Raw genomic sequence first — 17472 nt, 5'->3', positions numbered from 1 at the left:
CACACACACACACACACACACACACACACACACACACACACACACACACACACACACACACACACACACAGGCTCAATCTTACCTTTACCTTTTATTACAAGCTGCCATCAATTTTCCGATTAAAGATTTTAACAATTTTTGTGTCATTATCTACTAGACTAGAGAGTCTAATTGCACCATCTAAGCTACAATAACCCAAATGAGGACTTAATGAATCTATCATACACATTATAGCAGTGTCAAGTAAACTTGAGTCATGAGGTTATGAAAAACCAGACATCAGTTTCGAATGTGCTTTGAAATCTGTCATTAATGTGGAAACCAGGGCTTAAACTCATGAAACGGTTTCCCAAATGATGAGAAATGTCACTGAAAAATAGATTTGTGTCAACTACAACCAAATGGCGAACCATGCTTTAGAAAAATCACGTGTCTTCACATGGGGAACTAGTTCCTGTTAGTTCAGAGTTTGCTGTCCCTGCATCCAAACTTTATTCTTTCGTTTGTATAGTTAATCAAACATACGTATCGGTTGATGTTGCCGATTGATTGAGCTCTGCTTTGTAAAGTCAGTTCCTTTGTCCCTTCTTTCCTGTGTGAGCCCTGGATGAAGTCCAGATCAGGAAATATCAGCTCTTAAAAGGATCAGCTGCAGGTCAGTGGCAGACTCTCCCAGCCGTTGGCACTCAGCAGTCCTGTGCTCATCCACTATGAGACCTGCTCTTTGACCCAGAGGTCATGCGGATGACCGCTGCGCTCCTCTTCGTCAGTATTGGTGTTGATTCACGCAGAAGTCTCCTTCTGATGTTTGAAGTAATATTGTAAATGGAATTCTCCACTCTAACGTATAAAATAAATCAGTGTTGTTAGAGAGGATATGAGATGGAGCCCATAATGTGAGCACTTGCTTATTTTCCTGCCAGCAGAGCAGGCGCTCCTCTTTTCAGAAACACTGCAGGGCGAGAATACATAAAAAGTGTTCTGGAGGCGACCTCTTAAAATAAAAACGCTGATACTGACTCACAGCACTTCTGCTACAAACAACCTCTCACTTTTAACAGTGTAGTACTATTCCAGTTCTGCTCTCTGCAGGGTGGTTTTATTATCCATATATTGATTGTGTGAGTAGTTTCTGTGCATGTGTGTGTGGGTGGCCCTCTCCCTCCCACAGTGCAGGGATTATAACTGTGGATTGTGCACTGCTCTCAGATTATCCAGATAGCTCCTCTACAGAATATCAACATCGGTAAAACCCAGATTACACTCAAGCACATTAATTCCAAGATACGCAGTGCAGCAGCACATGGCACAAACACTCATGCATGAGTGTGAGTTCGATGTCCGTCTTAATGCGTAACTAAACTGGACTTTTGCGGTCCATTTTCTCCAGATGCTCACAGAATGGATTTGTTCCCTTTGTGTCTTGAGTCAGCAGTCTACAGGTTTTAAACACCTCATAATCGAGCCTTTCATGTTTCACATAGCTACATTGTAAAAAGCACTAAAATGTAACCTTTTGTAATTAATGCACCCGTCTTAATACTCCAGTAAAACAAAGATACTGTAAACTAATGAGAAAAAAACTGAAGAGATTTAACTTAATAAAGATGACACTGTGATCACTTCCTTCCTTCCTTCCTTCATAGATGGTAAAGAAGTTAATTAGCTGTTTGTTTCAAATCCAAAGCATCTTTTTGTGCACTTCAAGACAGGTTTCTTACCGATGATGGGATTGAAGGTTTTCATTTCTTTGAGTCTTTGCCTTCTTTCATTCCTGTCTCCTTTCTCTCCTTCCTTCTTTCCTTTTCATCCATGGACCCACAGGTCCATCTCAGAGAGGCAGGATGCTGTGCAGGAGATCCTGGAGTTGCACTCGCTCACTCTAAATTCCATCAGATCTCTGCTGTCACATTTGCCTGACCTGGAGAGAGGCATCTGCAGCATATACCACAAAAAGGTAAAATTATCCACACACACCCACACCCACACCCACACACACCCACACCCACACCCACACCCACACCCACACACACACACACACACACACACACACACACACACACACACACACACACACACCTCTCACCCCAAGCATAATATCTTTGTCTTATTTTTGTAGAGTTGGTAATCAGTCCTGTCAGTTCTGACAACACTTACAGTTGAGGTCTGTGGGTGTAGTGCCACAGCTGAAAAATGGTCAAAACTACAAAAAGAACACCTCCTTCTGCTGCTGTTTTGCATAAAAATAAAAAACATTTTTCTCTCTCTCTGTTCTGCTCTCCACCTTTCTCTCTCTCTCTCTCTCTTTTATGACGTGCTTCTTGATTAACAACAGGGAGCAGTCGCCTCAGTGGCACTTACCTGATTGTCTGACACAATCTCATTTCCCATCAAACCCATTTTTGAAATGTCAGAAGGCTTCATCCCACATGTGTGTCTGTGTGTGTATGCGTGCGTGTGTCTGTGTGTTTCTGCATGTGTGTGTGCTACACTGATGAGAGAGGCACTCTGGGCTGAGCTTGTTGTCTGGTTTCATGTTCAAATTCTGAACTCCTTCATATATTGTTAAATACAGACACACACACGCACACACACAGGCCTTCATTGTCATTTAGCCCATATGTATATAAATGGGCTTGTGTGTAATGGCCTGTGTCTCTATGGCTCCATTGACATAATGGGAGGGAGGGCATGCTTATGGTCTCCTGTCGCTGTCTGTGTTGTTCATAAAAGAGCGACGCAGGGACCATTCCAGCTGCGACGTGATTGATACCATCAAGCATCGTCAGTGTGGCTCTCATTAACCTTTCATGATTTGGTAATATACTGTGACATCACTAATGGCAATGTGAAGTCAATGGGATCTACAGTATCACCTGTTTTAGAGGTATTACCACGCGGAGCATTGATTTGTCATTAACTTGATTTCATCCTAAATGATCAGTGGTTCTATTTTTAAAGCTGCTACATTGATCGCGAAGAAGTAAAAAAACAGTAGCTGAGCCGAAGTTAACACAAATAGACTGGTGGTGGAACAGTGATGGCAGCCTTTGCTCATAACTGAGCCAGAGTCACCTCATTCAGAAGTGACTATAAATGTAAATACATCTGTTTTTTCACAGGTGAGGTTTTATTTTCTGCCTTATTGTGAGACTTCAGCAGTCTGTGCTGCTGCTAATGAGTGGCGTCTCTCAGTGTTGGCTGTGATAAATGTTTGCTCTTTAAGGTTGGCCTCTGTATCCAGTGCAGATGAGATTTAGTGATCTAATCTCGCTGGTTTACAGAATCCTGCTGTAACACAGCTCACACACACACACACACACACACACACACACACACACACACACACACACACACACACACACACACACACACACACACACACACACACACACACACACACACACACACACACACACTCACACACAAAGGAATACAGAGAAATGATTTGCATCTTGCTGGAGAATGAAGAAGGTATTTCTTAACTCTGGTTTATAAATGACCTTCACTTTCTCATCAGTTGCAGCTTCACTCTTCATCACATATCACGTGTCTCTGTTTGTGTGTGTGTTTCAGTCCTCCACGCAGGAGTTTTACCTCATCAGTAGCAGTCTCTCTCGCCTGGGGCTGGAACTGCAGGCCTTGCTCCCAGCTGTCCAATCAGAGGTCAGCTCGGCGCTGCTCCGTGGACTCTTGTTAGACACTCCTGACCTGCTGGCTCCGGCCCACAGCTTCCTCAAGGTGCTCAATGAAAAGGCCGCTAAGTGAGTATAAGGCAGCACGAGAGGGAGGTCCCATTTTGAGTTTTTGCATGAACAGCAATACCAAGAAGTACTTTATAAAAAGCACTGTAGTAAAAAATGCTACAGGATTATTGAGTTAATGTAGAGATATCTCCATAAAAACAACTGATTTACTGTTAAAGTAGATATCTTAGTGCTGGCAAAGCTTTTCTGCTCAGTTCATGTTTCGAGTCTTGAGATGTTGTCTGAGTTGTCATTGTTATTGATTACAAAAGAAGAAGGTCAGTCAAATCAATATTTTATTATTCGTCAATTGCTCTGCTGTATACACTCACTGCAGTCTGGCAGATATGGACTGCAGGCCTGCAACTAACAGTTACTTTCTTTATGGATTAACCTATTGATTTTTTTTGTAATGAACTGATAAATAGTTTATCATTTTTGACTTAAAATGAGCATCAAACTGTTGTTGTTTAACATTGTGTCTTTTTTCCAGCACTAGTGAAGACTTCAGAATAATACAGTTAGCTTTGGGTAGATTATCTTGCTAATTAGCTTAGCTTGCACACTGTGTTGTGTGATGGTATCCTGAAATGAAGAAAAGGAGTACTTGCACATGTTATATTTGTGTGTTTTCAAATGGACATATATCCGACAGCCACCAGATCTACACCTCTTTGACTCTTCTATGATGGATTTCATTTGGTTGGGTTGCTGAAAGTTTAACAAGTTCACATCAAATAATAAAAATACACCGCAGTAACACAAACTAGGCCTTAAAATGTAACATACAAAGCAGTGTTGTGGGTAATGCGAGGTGCCTGGTGTCACTTCACATAGTGTATGATCAGCAGCTGGCATGGAGCTGCACAGCGAAGACCCTTCTCGGCTGCTTAGACGTGCACGGTGACATGTTACCAGCGGCTGTCACATCTGAACTGTGTTTTTCTGTGTTTGTGAAGGTCGGGAAATAAGACAGAGCTGTTCTCGGATCTGTCCGGCTTCCCGGTGCTGCAGGAAAGGAGAGAGCAGATCCAGACTGTCATCAGTGAGATTCAAGACCACCGCAAAGAAATCCGACTGACGCTGAAGGCCCCGGCACTCGACTACACGGCTGTCTCTGGACAGGAGGTACCGTGTGTGTGTGTGTGTGTGTGTGTGTGTGTGTGTGTGTGTGTGTGTGTGTGTGTGTGTGTGTGTGTGTGTGTGTGTGTGTGTGTGTGTGTGTGTGTGTGTGTGTCTGTGTCTGTGTCTGTGTCTGTGTGTGTGTGTGTGTGTGTGTGTGTGTGTGTCTGTGTGTGTGTGCATGTGCCTGAGAGTGAAAGACAGGTGGGAGGAGATTGATGTCCTGATTTAGTGGAAGTCTGAGTCACAGCGATGATCTGATGTCTCTGCGTGTGTTTTTGGATCAGTGTGTGCATCAGTGTGTCAGTTTTAATCAAATGTGACACATTCTTTTGTCCGTCTGCTGCGGTCTTATTTGTCAAAGTCCTCCTCCTCTTCCTCCTCCGCCGTCAGTTTCTGATAGAGGTGAAGAACTCGCTGTCGTCCACTGTTCCACCTGACTGGGTCAAAATCAGCAGGTGAGCTCACAGATGCAGCTCACACACACACAGACGAACACACACACAGTCACAGTTGCCAACACTTTCTCAAAGTGGCACAGAAGGTCCATGGTGTTAAATATCACATCTGAACAGACTAAAATGCTTTCTGCTTTTGGTTAGAATTATATTTATTGAAGTGTCATTTGAGATTTATCTGCATGAATCTGAGGAGACCTGAAGACCTTTTACACCTGGTATCAAAATCTGATCTGTACACAGACATGTTTCTGGAAAAAAGCATGTTGTTGTTAATTGAAAATGCGTTGTGATTGGAATATAATAGGCTCTGCCTGGAGATAGTCTGGCTCATGTTGTGTTCAGATCTGAAGTAGATGTAAATGCAATCTGTACAGCTTGCTGTCATCCATACACAACATACAGATATTTTCCTCTAACGTACAATATAGGTTTCTGTTCACATTTAGAGAGCGAGCAACTGAGAAGGCTGAAAGAGACAGGCCTCTAATTTCTGTTTCTACATCTATTCTGTGCCAAAAAATGTGTTGTTCAACACAACTGTGTGAAAATGAAAGCAATACAGACGGGAAATGAAAGCAATGCAGTAAGAAATAACTGAGCTGCACTTATCTGTGCAGCTGATCTGCTGTTAACAAGGCCTTTAATTTATGTAGTCACAGAGTAGCCTGCAGTAGCTGCAGCACGCCGGGCCAAACTGATGCAATATATATATATTTTTATACAAACATAAGGTGTACATTTTTTACTTAAGAAAGGCATTAATGGATCACATTTGCCTAATTTACAAGAAGGGGTAAATAATTAAGAGTTTGTGGTAGACAGCATCTCACAAAGTTTCCTTAAACTCAAAGACTCACAAAACTTTTTTTAAGGGAGTGTGGGGCTGATTTGCTACCACCTCATATTACTCACATGCGGGTTTTGCTCTGGAGGACCGAGATCCGACCTCAGTGAGGCATTAAAAATACCAGGTTTAAACACAAAGGCAAGATCGGATCGTTAATTATCCGAATAGCACATCTGGAGACAGATTCCATTTCAATACCAGGTTTAAATGGGGTATAAATCACTGATGAAAGCAAATTACTGATGGAAAAAAGTACATTAATGATAGATTGAGTTGTCAATACTATATTAATGTATGTTGTCTCACAGCCATGAAAATGCATGTGTCTGACTGGCTGGCAGATGTATCACCTGACTCTGAAGGTCCTCTCACCTCTGTGGAGCAGTTAGCCTTTTTTACCTAATTTTTTTTGGTTCGATGTTCACCGTCTTTACTCTTTTGGTTCACTTTCATGTCACTCTTTAACCTTGTTTCCAGAGGCAGGCTGGTGTTTTCAGGCAAAAAAAACACCTGTGTACTACCAGGCCTGCATCAAACAGGCGTTAGACAAAGACAGCGAGTAGCTGAGGGAAATAATGGAGCATTTAGCCGCTAAAGAGACAGATATTTCCCTCAGGAGCTGCTGGTGAGTAAAACAGAGCTGAAGGAGGGTGAATAATGGACTTTAATTCATCAGCTGGCCAGAAACATGACTCCATGTGGTTACCAATATTTCTCCATGTCTTCTGGATGTGTAAATCGGCAACTGTTTGCTAATACGTTCCCATCAGCAGCTTTATAAGGTGATAATGTATCGGCAGTGTGGTTCAGCTTGTTCAGCTGCACGTCTCTAAAAACATCAATTAATGCTGCTGATGAAAAGACAGCATCCGTTTTCAGAAAGTGGCGAGTTGCTTCTGATCTCCTGTGAGAAGCTCTGAACCATGATGGGGTAACAGGTGGTGAAAGAGGGGTGAAAGGGTTTTTAGTGCTGGAACATTTGTCAGATATTCATTGTAAATAAATTAGTTTGTTATTAAGAACGTTCCAGTCAGATGCAGCTCCTGCACTGATCTGTACCGCTACAGTCAACGCAGCAGGAAAGTTCATTTGGATTGACAGCTCGGTGGATCCAGCCCTGGTCCCTGGTAGCCTCTCTGCTGTCTGTGTGTGTCTACACACTGTGTATTGGTGCACTTTGTGGAAAACAGTGGACTCAGCAGAAAAACTGCCTCTCCACTACTAATGGTGATGTTTTCTGTCCCCACCATGTGTGATTTAGTATTGGTTCCATCCCATGTGATCCTCCAATGGGTTCAAGTCAGAGGATTTTACCTCTTTAGGCCTCAAAAAACAATTAAATTTAAAACAGGAGACAAAGACACTCAACCCTTGGACATACACATCTGGTGATGGTAACGAGACCCAGCACTGGTTGATCCTCTGTATGTATCTTCTATTTCAACAGTGATTGCTGTGATTTCTTTTCTCGCCCATCCACTTCACCTCCTTGTTCCTTCATCCCTTCTGCAGCACCAAGGCAGTCAGCAGGTATCACTCTCCTTTCCTGGTGGAGCGCTACAAGAAGCTGCTGCAGCTCCGAGAGCAGCTGCTGCTGGACAGCCAGAGGGAGTGGACCAATTTTCTGGAGTATGACAGAGACACACACACACACACACACACACACACAGAAAATCTGCTAAAAACATGTCTGTCTCTCCTGCCAGAATTAGTGTTTTACTCAAGTAGACTGTCAGTCTGCTCAGAACACAGTATGCACTTACCTTAATTTATTCTTGAAAATTCCTCTCTCTCTCTCTCTCTCTCTCTCTCTCTCTCTCTCTCTCTCTCTCTCTCTCTCTCTCCTAGTCAGTTTGGGGAGCACTATCACACCATGAAAAGGGCTATTAGTCACCTAGCAACCATGGACTGTCTCTTTTCATTGGTCGAGGTGGCTAAACAAGGGGACTATTGCAGGTGATGTCCTCTCATGATGACTGTAAATATTAGCGTGCATGCACGTGTCTGTTACTTCATGTTTGCATGTCGGATATTGTGTGCGTGTGTTTGTGTTTGTGTTTGTGTTTGTGTGTGTGGTGTGTGTGTGTGTGTGTGTGTGTGTGTGTGTGTGTGTGTGTGTGTGTGTGTGTGTGTGTGTGTGTGTGTGTGTGTGTGTGTGTGTGTGTGTGTGTGTGTGTGTGGGGGGTGTCCTGTGTCGTGTCCTATAGTCTCAGACAGGCTGTGTGTGGGAGTGTGCACTGGGCTCAGCAGCGTGCTCAGCCAAAACGCCAACATCTCTCCCACTCACTCACTCACTCACTCAGACACACACACACACACACACACACACACACACACACACACACACACACACACACACACCTTTATATTGCCTTTTTCTACCCATTTTTGTTTTTTCCGCTGCACATGCGTCCACGTCTTCCCGCTGCAGTTTCTCTTTTTTGCTCTATTTGGACATTTAATTCATCCTACCCACTGCTTCTTTTGAAGTCATCGTCTTCTGTTTTGCCATTGGTCGTTTTAATTCGCTCACTCTTCCTCTTTTGGTGCATGTCGCTGTGTGTTATTTAAAGGAGTAGTTTAAACCTTTATGGGAAATGCACTTATTTGCTTTTTTGCAACATGTTAGATGAGATCAGTACCACTCATATCTGTATGATAATATCAAGCTATAGCCAACAGCCAGTTAGCTTAGCATAAAGAGTAGAAACAGGCCCCGATCTGGGATTTATTGTATTTAATCACATTCCTCAAAAATGCAAAACTGTTGATGAATTATATACACAGAAAAAAATCACATTGAACGAGGTTAGAATGGGATTCAGTTTCAGGTCACATGGTATCACTGTTCATTACAATCTCTGGACATGTATGTATGTTCCTGTGTGAATGTGTTTTCTTTAATTGTGTGCATGTGTGTGTGTGCACGTAAGTTACTGAGTGTGTTGTCTGTGTTCAGGCCAGAGGTGTTTGAAAGTCAGTGTCAGATAATGATCAAGGACGGCAGACATCCCGCCATTGACTTACTGATGGGGGAAAACAACCAGTATGTGCCCAACCTCACCGAATTACAGGTAGACACACACACGCACGCACGCACGCACGCACACACACACACACACACACACACACACACACACACACACACACACACACACACACACACACACATTCATATGCACAGGCTCATTCAGAGAGCTTTGAGCAAATTTGAGCCAAAATACACAGACGGTTTGCTTGCTCACTTACTCATTGAGACAGTTCTGAAACAAAATTGCAACAGCACACGCGCACACATAAATACACACATGATGCACAGACATAGAGACCTTGCATGACACCACACACGCTTCCTTGCTCAGTGTTGGAGTAGGTGTGGGTTAATCGTGCAAGAGAGGCACAAGCCAATAGGAAGAGAAGCCAAGCTTTCAGTCCACCCACCTCTTCAGCTGTGCAGGACAGCATGAAAATATCTTATTCTGTCTCTCTCCTCCATCGCCTTCTGTCAGTGCCACTGTTCTTATTCTCTCCTCTCCTCTCTCCTCCTTACTCCTCTCCTGCTACAGGGTGATGGCAGGAGAACTATGATAATCACTGGTCCTAATATGGGGGGTAAGAGCTCCTACATCCGCCAGGTGGCCCTGATCTGTGTTATGGCTCAGATGGGCTCCTACGTCCCGGCCTCTGAGGCCCGTCTGGGCATGCTGGACGGCATTTACACCAGGTATGATCACAAACGCACTGAAGTCTACCTGTGCAATCCAGTGGTGTAGTCTACGTGATACGCAGGTATACGCCGTATACTCACTGGAAAAGGTCAGTGATTTGCGTATACTCAGTGGTTTAGTCTGCGTGATACGCCAGTATAGGCCCTATACTCGCTAGATTTTTTTTTTCCATATATCCACTTGATGCGCGAGCATACGTAACAACATCATTTTGTAAAAACTTTCACACGCTGATTAATTCATTATATTAACCCAGTCTGTGTTCACATGACTTTTGGACCTCTAAGGGGGGGGTCATAAATAGAACATAATGTTCATATTTCCTTGATGAGAGTTCCTGGCTGGCCTTGTGGAGTGAAAGTCAGGCTAGAGAATTTAAGAGAAGGCATCCCTGATTTTATTCATGTACTAAAAAAACATCTGAATCTGAATCACATTCACTATGCAATAATAATAATAGTAATAATAATAATAATAATAATGCATAGCCTACAGTATACATCTTGAGAGCATTCTGAAAGACTCGTTATGTTATCAACATGTTAGGAAGCAGCATCAGACACAAGGTCATGATGGTGCTTATGAGGTGTTGCTCCAAGATGGTTGTTGACGCGTTGTTCTGGAACGGGTGAGTACGAGTATAGACAGTATACTCACTACAAAAAACTAGACTCCACCACTGGTGCAGTCCTTACATGAAAACTGTTGAAAGCTGTGAGAGTTTACTGATTATGTCTTTTGGAGTTTGGGTGAGCTGACACTCACGAATTGGCTTTATCGAGCCGTATGGATTTCACAGAAACATGAGCTGAATAAAAGCAGTCATTTGAGCCACACAGCTTGCCTGTTTGGCCGGTGACGCCAACATGTAGATATTTGTGTTCCTGGCAGCATATTAAGGTGAGACTTCCATAAAGAATGACACAGTCACACAAACAAACAGGCTCACACATACACACACTTGCATGTATCTGTTCCATTATGTGAAAGTGACACGACAATGACATCACAAGCTGCAGTGTTTCTCTCTTTCCACTGATGGACACGCTCAGGAAGTGATCTGACTTTTTCTCCCATTGTCTCCGTCGACAGAAAGACGAGGATAGTGACCATGACAACACAGACGGAGGACAACACACTTTCACCTCTGCAGATTCTTTCTTATTTGTACATTAAACATAAGGACGCCAGTGAATTGAAAAAAAAATCACTTTCTCCTCAAACTGCTCATTCACCTTGTGTCACCCTCTGTCGTGTGTGACATACTCGAGGTTATTTCTAGGACCGACACATAAACTAATCCCTTCTAATCCCATTGTGGGCCTCGCCACACAGGAGGAGGAGAGGGCGAACAAGAGCCTTTTGACGAGGCTGGCTCTATTGTTCTGCCAAGGTTCGGTACGGTACAGTATCGTAGGAACCTGCAGACAATAAGGCATTGTCGGAGAAGACCCCCCCCCACGCTGATGATTATTCTCATTATGATGAGAGTAGCAGTAAGCTCTGTATGTAGCTTCCAGTCCTGATGACATATTAGTGTGGAACACAGGCCAATATATGGTCTCTTTTATCCAGCCTCTGCTGCACTGTGTGATTAGACCTAATGGCTTGCAGATGTGTGTAATTGTCTTTTTTGTGGGTTTAAGCATGTTCTTATGTGTTAACCCAGTAGGAGCCAGAGTCTTGTCAGCACATAGAGGGTGTGAGTGGGAGTGTGAGTGTGAGTGTGCGTGTGCGTGTGCGTGTGCGTGTGCGTGTGCGTGTGTGTGTGTGTTTTTACCTCTGTCCTTGAGAGAACCACTTGGGGCTTTTAGGCATCATATTAGTGTAATGGGGTGATTTTGCTCCTCGTGTATGTAAGGGTCTACTTTAGTGTGGTTTAGGATTATTAGGTTGAGTTGAGTGGATAGGAGTTAGGAACAGATCATAAAACATGGAGAATTATTAAATGTAATATATATTATACATTTTGTCATCCTATAAACAGAAAACAGGAGATTTATGCTAAAACAAAAGCGTTAAACAGTTCAGTGCAAAGTAGAAACAAAATTGTTTGAGCATCAGTTTAATTGAATTAATTAATAGAAACAAGTGTAACAATATAAAGTAAATATATTTTTCAAAAATGTTGGAACATTTAGGACATAAAGGGCTGTAAATAGATATGAGATGGATATAAATGTGTTATGTGTAAAATTGTGCTGTTATTGTGTGTCTCTTTTACAAGAGTAGGCATCATTGAAAACTTCAGTTTGCATTATTGACAAGCTATTAGCAAGTTAGACAAACCGTGACATTACCTCCTATTCTGAAGCTCCCACATCATACATTGAGCTAATACCTTGCTTTTGTTATAAAGTAGTGAGTGGTGGTCATGAGATTCGAAGTGACAGGGAGGACGGGGTGACCATCTTGATCAAGTTTCTCTCGTCACTTTTAGAAAAAACAAGGTACGACCACACTTCAGACTCAGACTCTTGGACGGCTGAAAGGCTGTCACTGCCTTCTGCCATGTTTTCACTGACACGGCCGCATCTGGGAGACTGTGGCTAATGTTGGTTGGTTTTACTGTGAGTCTTTCAAAGTGAGGTAAAAGAAGGGTTTTAATGAAGGTTAACATTTGAAACCTTAGTACTGACTGTTGGAAATTTAAGGCGACACAAAATCTGAGTGAAAATCAAACTAATCTGCTTTGTTTGGGCGTTTTATGCTTTTGCGTTAAGGAGAATTCCAGCTAATGAATGTCCACAGAGAACAGACACACACACCGCATCCGCTAGCCTCTCTCCACCTCCTCCGTCACCTCCGTCGTCCTATCTGTCTCTAATTGGACTGCTCGGCCTTTCTCTGTCGCTGAGTGTAAGATCCTGAGGAGAATCTGTTTCCATGATAAACGCTCAATCAATTCCCGCTGTGAGTCAAGCATATTAGACACAGGGGTGGAAATTGCTTCATCTGGTGTGTGTGTGTGTGTGTGTGTGTGTGTGTGTGTGTGTGTGTGTGTGTGTGTGTGTGTGTGTGTGTGTGTGTGTGTGTGTGTGTGTGTGTGTGTGTGTGTGTGTGTGTGTGTGTGTGTGTGTGTGTGTGTGTGTGTGTGTGTAATGTTGTTGTTTATGAGCGAGAGGGAGACAGACATGGAGTGAGAGCTTGTGAGTTTTAGTAGAGCGCAATAAGCAGACTTTGTGGGTTGCGGGTAATGAGATGGTGCGTAGGCGTCTAATGGGATATCCTGTCTGAAATGATCCAGATGATTGATGATCAATCAGAGCAAAGTGAATAATCTGGAGTTTAGTTTGGAGCGGCGTGTCACCTCACAGAGCCTTGCTTTTATTTTGCTGCTCACTCCGCTGAGCTGCAGTGTTTTTACAAATATGTATCACAGTAGTTTGAGCATAATTCTGTGTTTGTGTGTGAGTGTGTATGCGTGTGTTTCCTGGTGGCTGAAGGACGCATATATGCACGTCTGCAGCTGCTGTGTGTCTTTTCTCGTCGGCATTGAGTCCTGAAGGTTATAGAGCACATTCTTCCATCCCTTCACGGTTGTTATGGAAACAGCAAAGGAAGTAGAATGTAAAACTGTGTTTTGAAGGGACCTTTAATCGACCGTGGACTCGAGCAGTGATTATACTGTGTTTCACTAAAGTCTTTCACAAGCTCCCCCCGCATCAGAAATGTGGCTAATATCCAGAAAGACCTCACAAAGGGTGCTGAGTGTTTCTGTCTCTGTGTGACACCGTCACCTGGGTGGGTGTCGTACAGCGATGTGAAACATATTGAGCATGACGAAAAATGCTGTGTCCTAAACCGACTCATTCGCTCCTCAGAGTTTTTGTAGTTCCTGTGCCATCTTGTAGGTGGCACACAGGGCCAGGGCGGCCTTTAGTGGCCTATAGGACCTAGAGGTTTATGGTGTGGAGTTAACTCTGCAGAAATAAATAATTCAAAATGGTCTGACACGTCTGATGAAAAGCTGAATAATTGAGAATGATTGAAAAATAATTGGCCTCGTGCTGTGTGCTGTCTTTGATCATCTGGCTGTACATATCTAGATAAGAAGACGGGTTCTTGTGTGGTTTTATTCTTTATTTGGGTTTCCATTAGCTTAGACACAGTGGTTGCTAGTCCTCTGGTGTCCACATAAAATAATGAGAAAAAACAAAGAATAGCAAGCCAACATCAGAAAATATGTTGACATGTTGCAAATCAGAAACGCCTCAGTGCACACAGTAAACAACTAAAACATGAAACAAGACTCAAGACATAAAAAGTCATTTAAAAGTCCATGTTGTATATTTTTACAACTGATTCTGTGGGACAGTCACGTTTGTAATAGTCAGGCGTGTCTCATTTGTGTTTGCCGTTGCGGTATGGTTTGCATTTTGGTTTTCAGCCCCAAAATAAACCAACCTTTTGAATGATTAGAAATTAAAATAAGTGGACAGTCCTGAGCAACAAGGAGGCCCGACTGCCTGAAAAACGTTTGAATTATGTCTAAACACGCTTTCCGAGAGGTGCGATGTGACGAAAAACTGACTATTTTCAGAATGGGTTTGTTTGGCGGGAAGGAGGGACTCGGTGAGAGCAGCAGGACACCCAGCTGGTGGAGTGTAGCTGTGTTCCTGCTGTGTGTCCCCTCATCAGTGGACAGACACAGTGTGTGAACAACACTCTTCCTTCTCATCTCATTCGGTCTGTCCACTCTGCCACGCAGTAAAAATCTGATTGTCATAATTTCCCCTGAGTTTCAAGGCGCACATGCGCACACACACTATAAATTGGCTAATGAAATGCAACAGCATGTCTGCCACACCCCTCGCTTATATGGCGTGTGGGGTAACCATGGTAACTCATGAGCTAGAGGCTCTCGACGGCAGTTCATTGATAGGTACTATGTTGAAGGTCACTGAGAACAGGAAAGACAGATTTAGAGGTGAGAAACACTGACTGGCAGAGAGGTTTTGCATCTGTGATCCAGCTGCAGTCGGGTTTGTACCAGATGAGTCACCGCTCTGTCTGTCAGCCAGTCGGAGCATTAGAGGAGCTCTCAAAGCGGCTTTGAGGCTCGTGAAGAATCCAACATGGTGTGATTTTATCTCTGTAGTCGGTGAATGTCTGTTGACATGGACACAGCAGATGGTAGTGCTCAAGGTAGCCTTCGTTCCTCTGTTGTAGTCTCTTCGATTTTCGATCACTGGCTTTAAATTTTCCACCTCCTCAGGTGACTGCAGGACATCATCAACCTTAACTTAAGATGTGTTCATTACATGCATTCTAGGCTGTCTTGTATATTTATTTAATGTCTTGTTTCTCAGCACACTCGGGAGTCCTGCAGGAACATTTTTGCATTCTTATCCTAAACCTCTCTCACTGCTTTCTGTGTTCCCACAACCCACTCTCTTAATTGAACAAACATGGTGTAAATTGCTCTTTTCAGCCTGATTAATGCAATGTGTTCACGAGGAGGTGTGCGTGCATGACACTTCATCATTAGCATAACTGACACCCTTTAAATTGCCATGTAACGCCTCCTGTTCAATTCTGTCTGTCGGAAATCTTCATTCACAAAATGCTAGCAAAGTGGAGTGAGCGGTTTTATGGTTACGCTCTCTCACTTTCTTCACACCTCCATCTCACTGCCTTCAACTTTCAGAGCCAATCATTGAAATGCTTCAGACACACTTATTGTTTCATGACCTCAAGGTTCAATCATAGCTTACCTGAAAATGGCACTCTTGAATCTTATCACATCCTTTATGTGTCGTTGCTTTAAATGTTTGTGCCTTTGCATTATTTACATTGGTGAGTTTAGCAAAAAGTGAGAGAGCTTTCTGAAATCTAAAAACTTTTTTCAACTTTGTTACGTGCATCATCACGTGTATCAAGGCCAATAGTAAAGATGTAATTTGTTGTAATGAAAGAGCTCAACAATAGAGATATAAAGGTGATAAAGAATGAATGAAAACCTGAATAATTCATTCTTATAGGAGTCAGACTTTCAGCCTAACCCTGAAAACAGATGATACAGTCAGCCTTGTTGTTGGCCCGACCAGCATGAAAATTACTTTCCTAATAGTGAACAACCTACGCAACATCTGGAGCCCCGCAGAAAGACGCGTCCCTGTTTTTTGGTCTTCGACTTCTCTCACTTACTTTCATAATTTCAACAATGTGTTCCATAACATTGGCCCATATGAGCACACAGGCAAACAAAACAAAAGAGGAACAAGGTTTTATTTGATTCCAGTGAATCTGTAACCATCTGACTCTCCCTCCTCTGGTCCAGAGTGTTATGCTGTGCCAAATTAGTCACACCTGTGTGTGCGATGTCACCCTCTGCAGACGTGTCTAATGTAGGCTGCACACCCACACTGTTGTTCTCTCACTGCAGAGTGATGATGAATGGCTGGAGGTTCACTTTCATTAATAAAATCCTGATTACGTGTGTAAAGATGTGTTGTTGATGCTGTCAGTTCTCTGGAATGCTGCAGCATGCAGTCTGCCACATCTCTCTCAAAGTCACAGCAAATGTTTATGGCTATAATGAAACAGTCCTCATCTCCGAAAACAATAAATGTCATGCAGTCTTGCAAGTTTTGACCTCTTTTTCTTTGTCTGATTGGCTGTCAGGATGGGAGCTTCAGACAACATCTACAAAGGGCGCAGTACCTTCATGGAGGAGCTGACAGAAGCCTCAGAGATCATTTCCCGCGCAACTGAGCGCTCGCTGGTCATCCTTGATGAACTGGGTCGGGGCACGAGCACCCATGATGGGATTGCCATCGCCTACGCCACCCTGGAGTACTTCATCAGAGATGTAAGTGTGGGTTTCTGAATGGACACTCTGTTCTGATGACATGGGAGGAAGTCAGATTTAAACATTGAGGTGCAGGATTTAGGGGCATCTAGCGGTGAGGTTGCAGATCACAGCTGACTCAGTAGCCCTCTTTCAAACAATTGAAAAGATACGTCTGAATATTGTATCCATTTCTGCCAGTAGATCCCTCTAAATCCTGCCTTTAAAGGGGCAAAGAAAATGAAATGAGAAGGAAGGCACTGATGGGAAATTTGGGTCAGTGTAGCTGCGGAAATCCATGCGACTGTCAACCACACACATTTTCATCTTGAGCTGAATCCAGCCCAGTTAACCATCAAGTTAATGGCCTTCATTAAAGAGGCGTGTGTGTGTGTGTGTTTGTGGTCATGCATGTGTTTGATCGTATGTGCTCGTGAGCTCTGCAGACTGCACTGATTGTTTTGCAGGGAGAGACGAGGCTCCAGGGAGGCCTCGGCAGCGGAGCAGCTCTAGAAAACTGAGCAGAATTATCGACGAGCTTTGATCTATAACGTTAATATGCTGTTGGAGAGCAAGATGCAGGGGAGGAGGGAGAGAGAGGTTGACCCAAAGGTACCTTATTGTTGAAGGGATGTAGGTTACACCGCAGCAGGCCTCATGTCATCCGAGTGAAACACTCACAATATCAAGGGTGATGACAGGTTGTCCACTGTCCACTGCCAAGGGGTTGCACATGTCCATGTGAGTCGAGCTGGAGATATGTGTGGCTTTTCA

At 43.3% G+C, this 17472-nt stretch overlaps 1 protein-coding gene across 2 annotated transcripts in view; it reads left to right on the top strand.

Moving 5' to 3' along the window:
• msh3 (mutS homolog 3 (E. coli)) overlaps nt 1–17472 on the top strand; it is a 40750-nt gene that overhangs the window by 11665 nt on the left and 11613 nt on the right. For both annotated transcript variants that reach the window (XM_070964426.1, XM_070964427.1), the window contains exons 13-21: nt 1826–1958; nt 3578–3765; nt 4707–4875; nt 5263–5327; nt 7690–7806; nt 8026–8133; nt 9137–9251; nt 9744–9901; nt 16533–16719. In XM_070964426.1, coding sequence (XP_070820527.1) covers nt 1826–1958; nt 3578–3765; nt 4707–4875; nt 5263–5327; nt 7690–7806; nt 8026–8133; nt 9137–9251; nt 9744–9901; nt 16533–16719 — 1240 coding nt within the window. The remainder of the gene's footprint in view (nt 1–1825; nt 1959–3577; nt 3766–4706; nt 4876–5262; nt 5328–7689; nt 7807–8025; nt 8134–9136; nt 9252–9743; nt 9902–16532; nt 16720–17472) is intronic.

The sequence above is a fragment of the Chaetodon trifascialis genome, chromosome 6 (genome assembly GCF_039877785.1).
Source record: "Chaetodon trifascialis isolate fChaTrf1 chromosome 6, fChaTrf1.hap1, whole genome shotgun sequence".
NCBI lineage: Eukaryota > Metazoa > Chordata > Actinopteri > Chaetodontiformes > Chaetodontidae > Chaetodon > Chaetodon trifascialis.
This window is presented reverse-complemented; position numbering and strand designations above follow the sequence as displayed.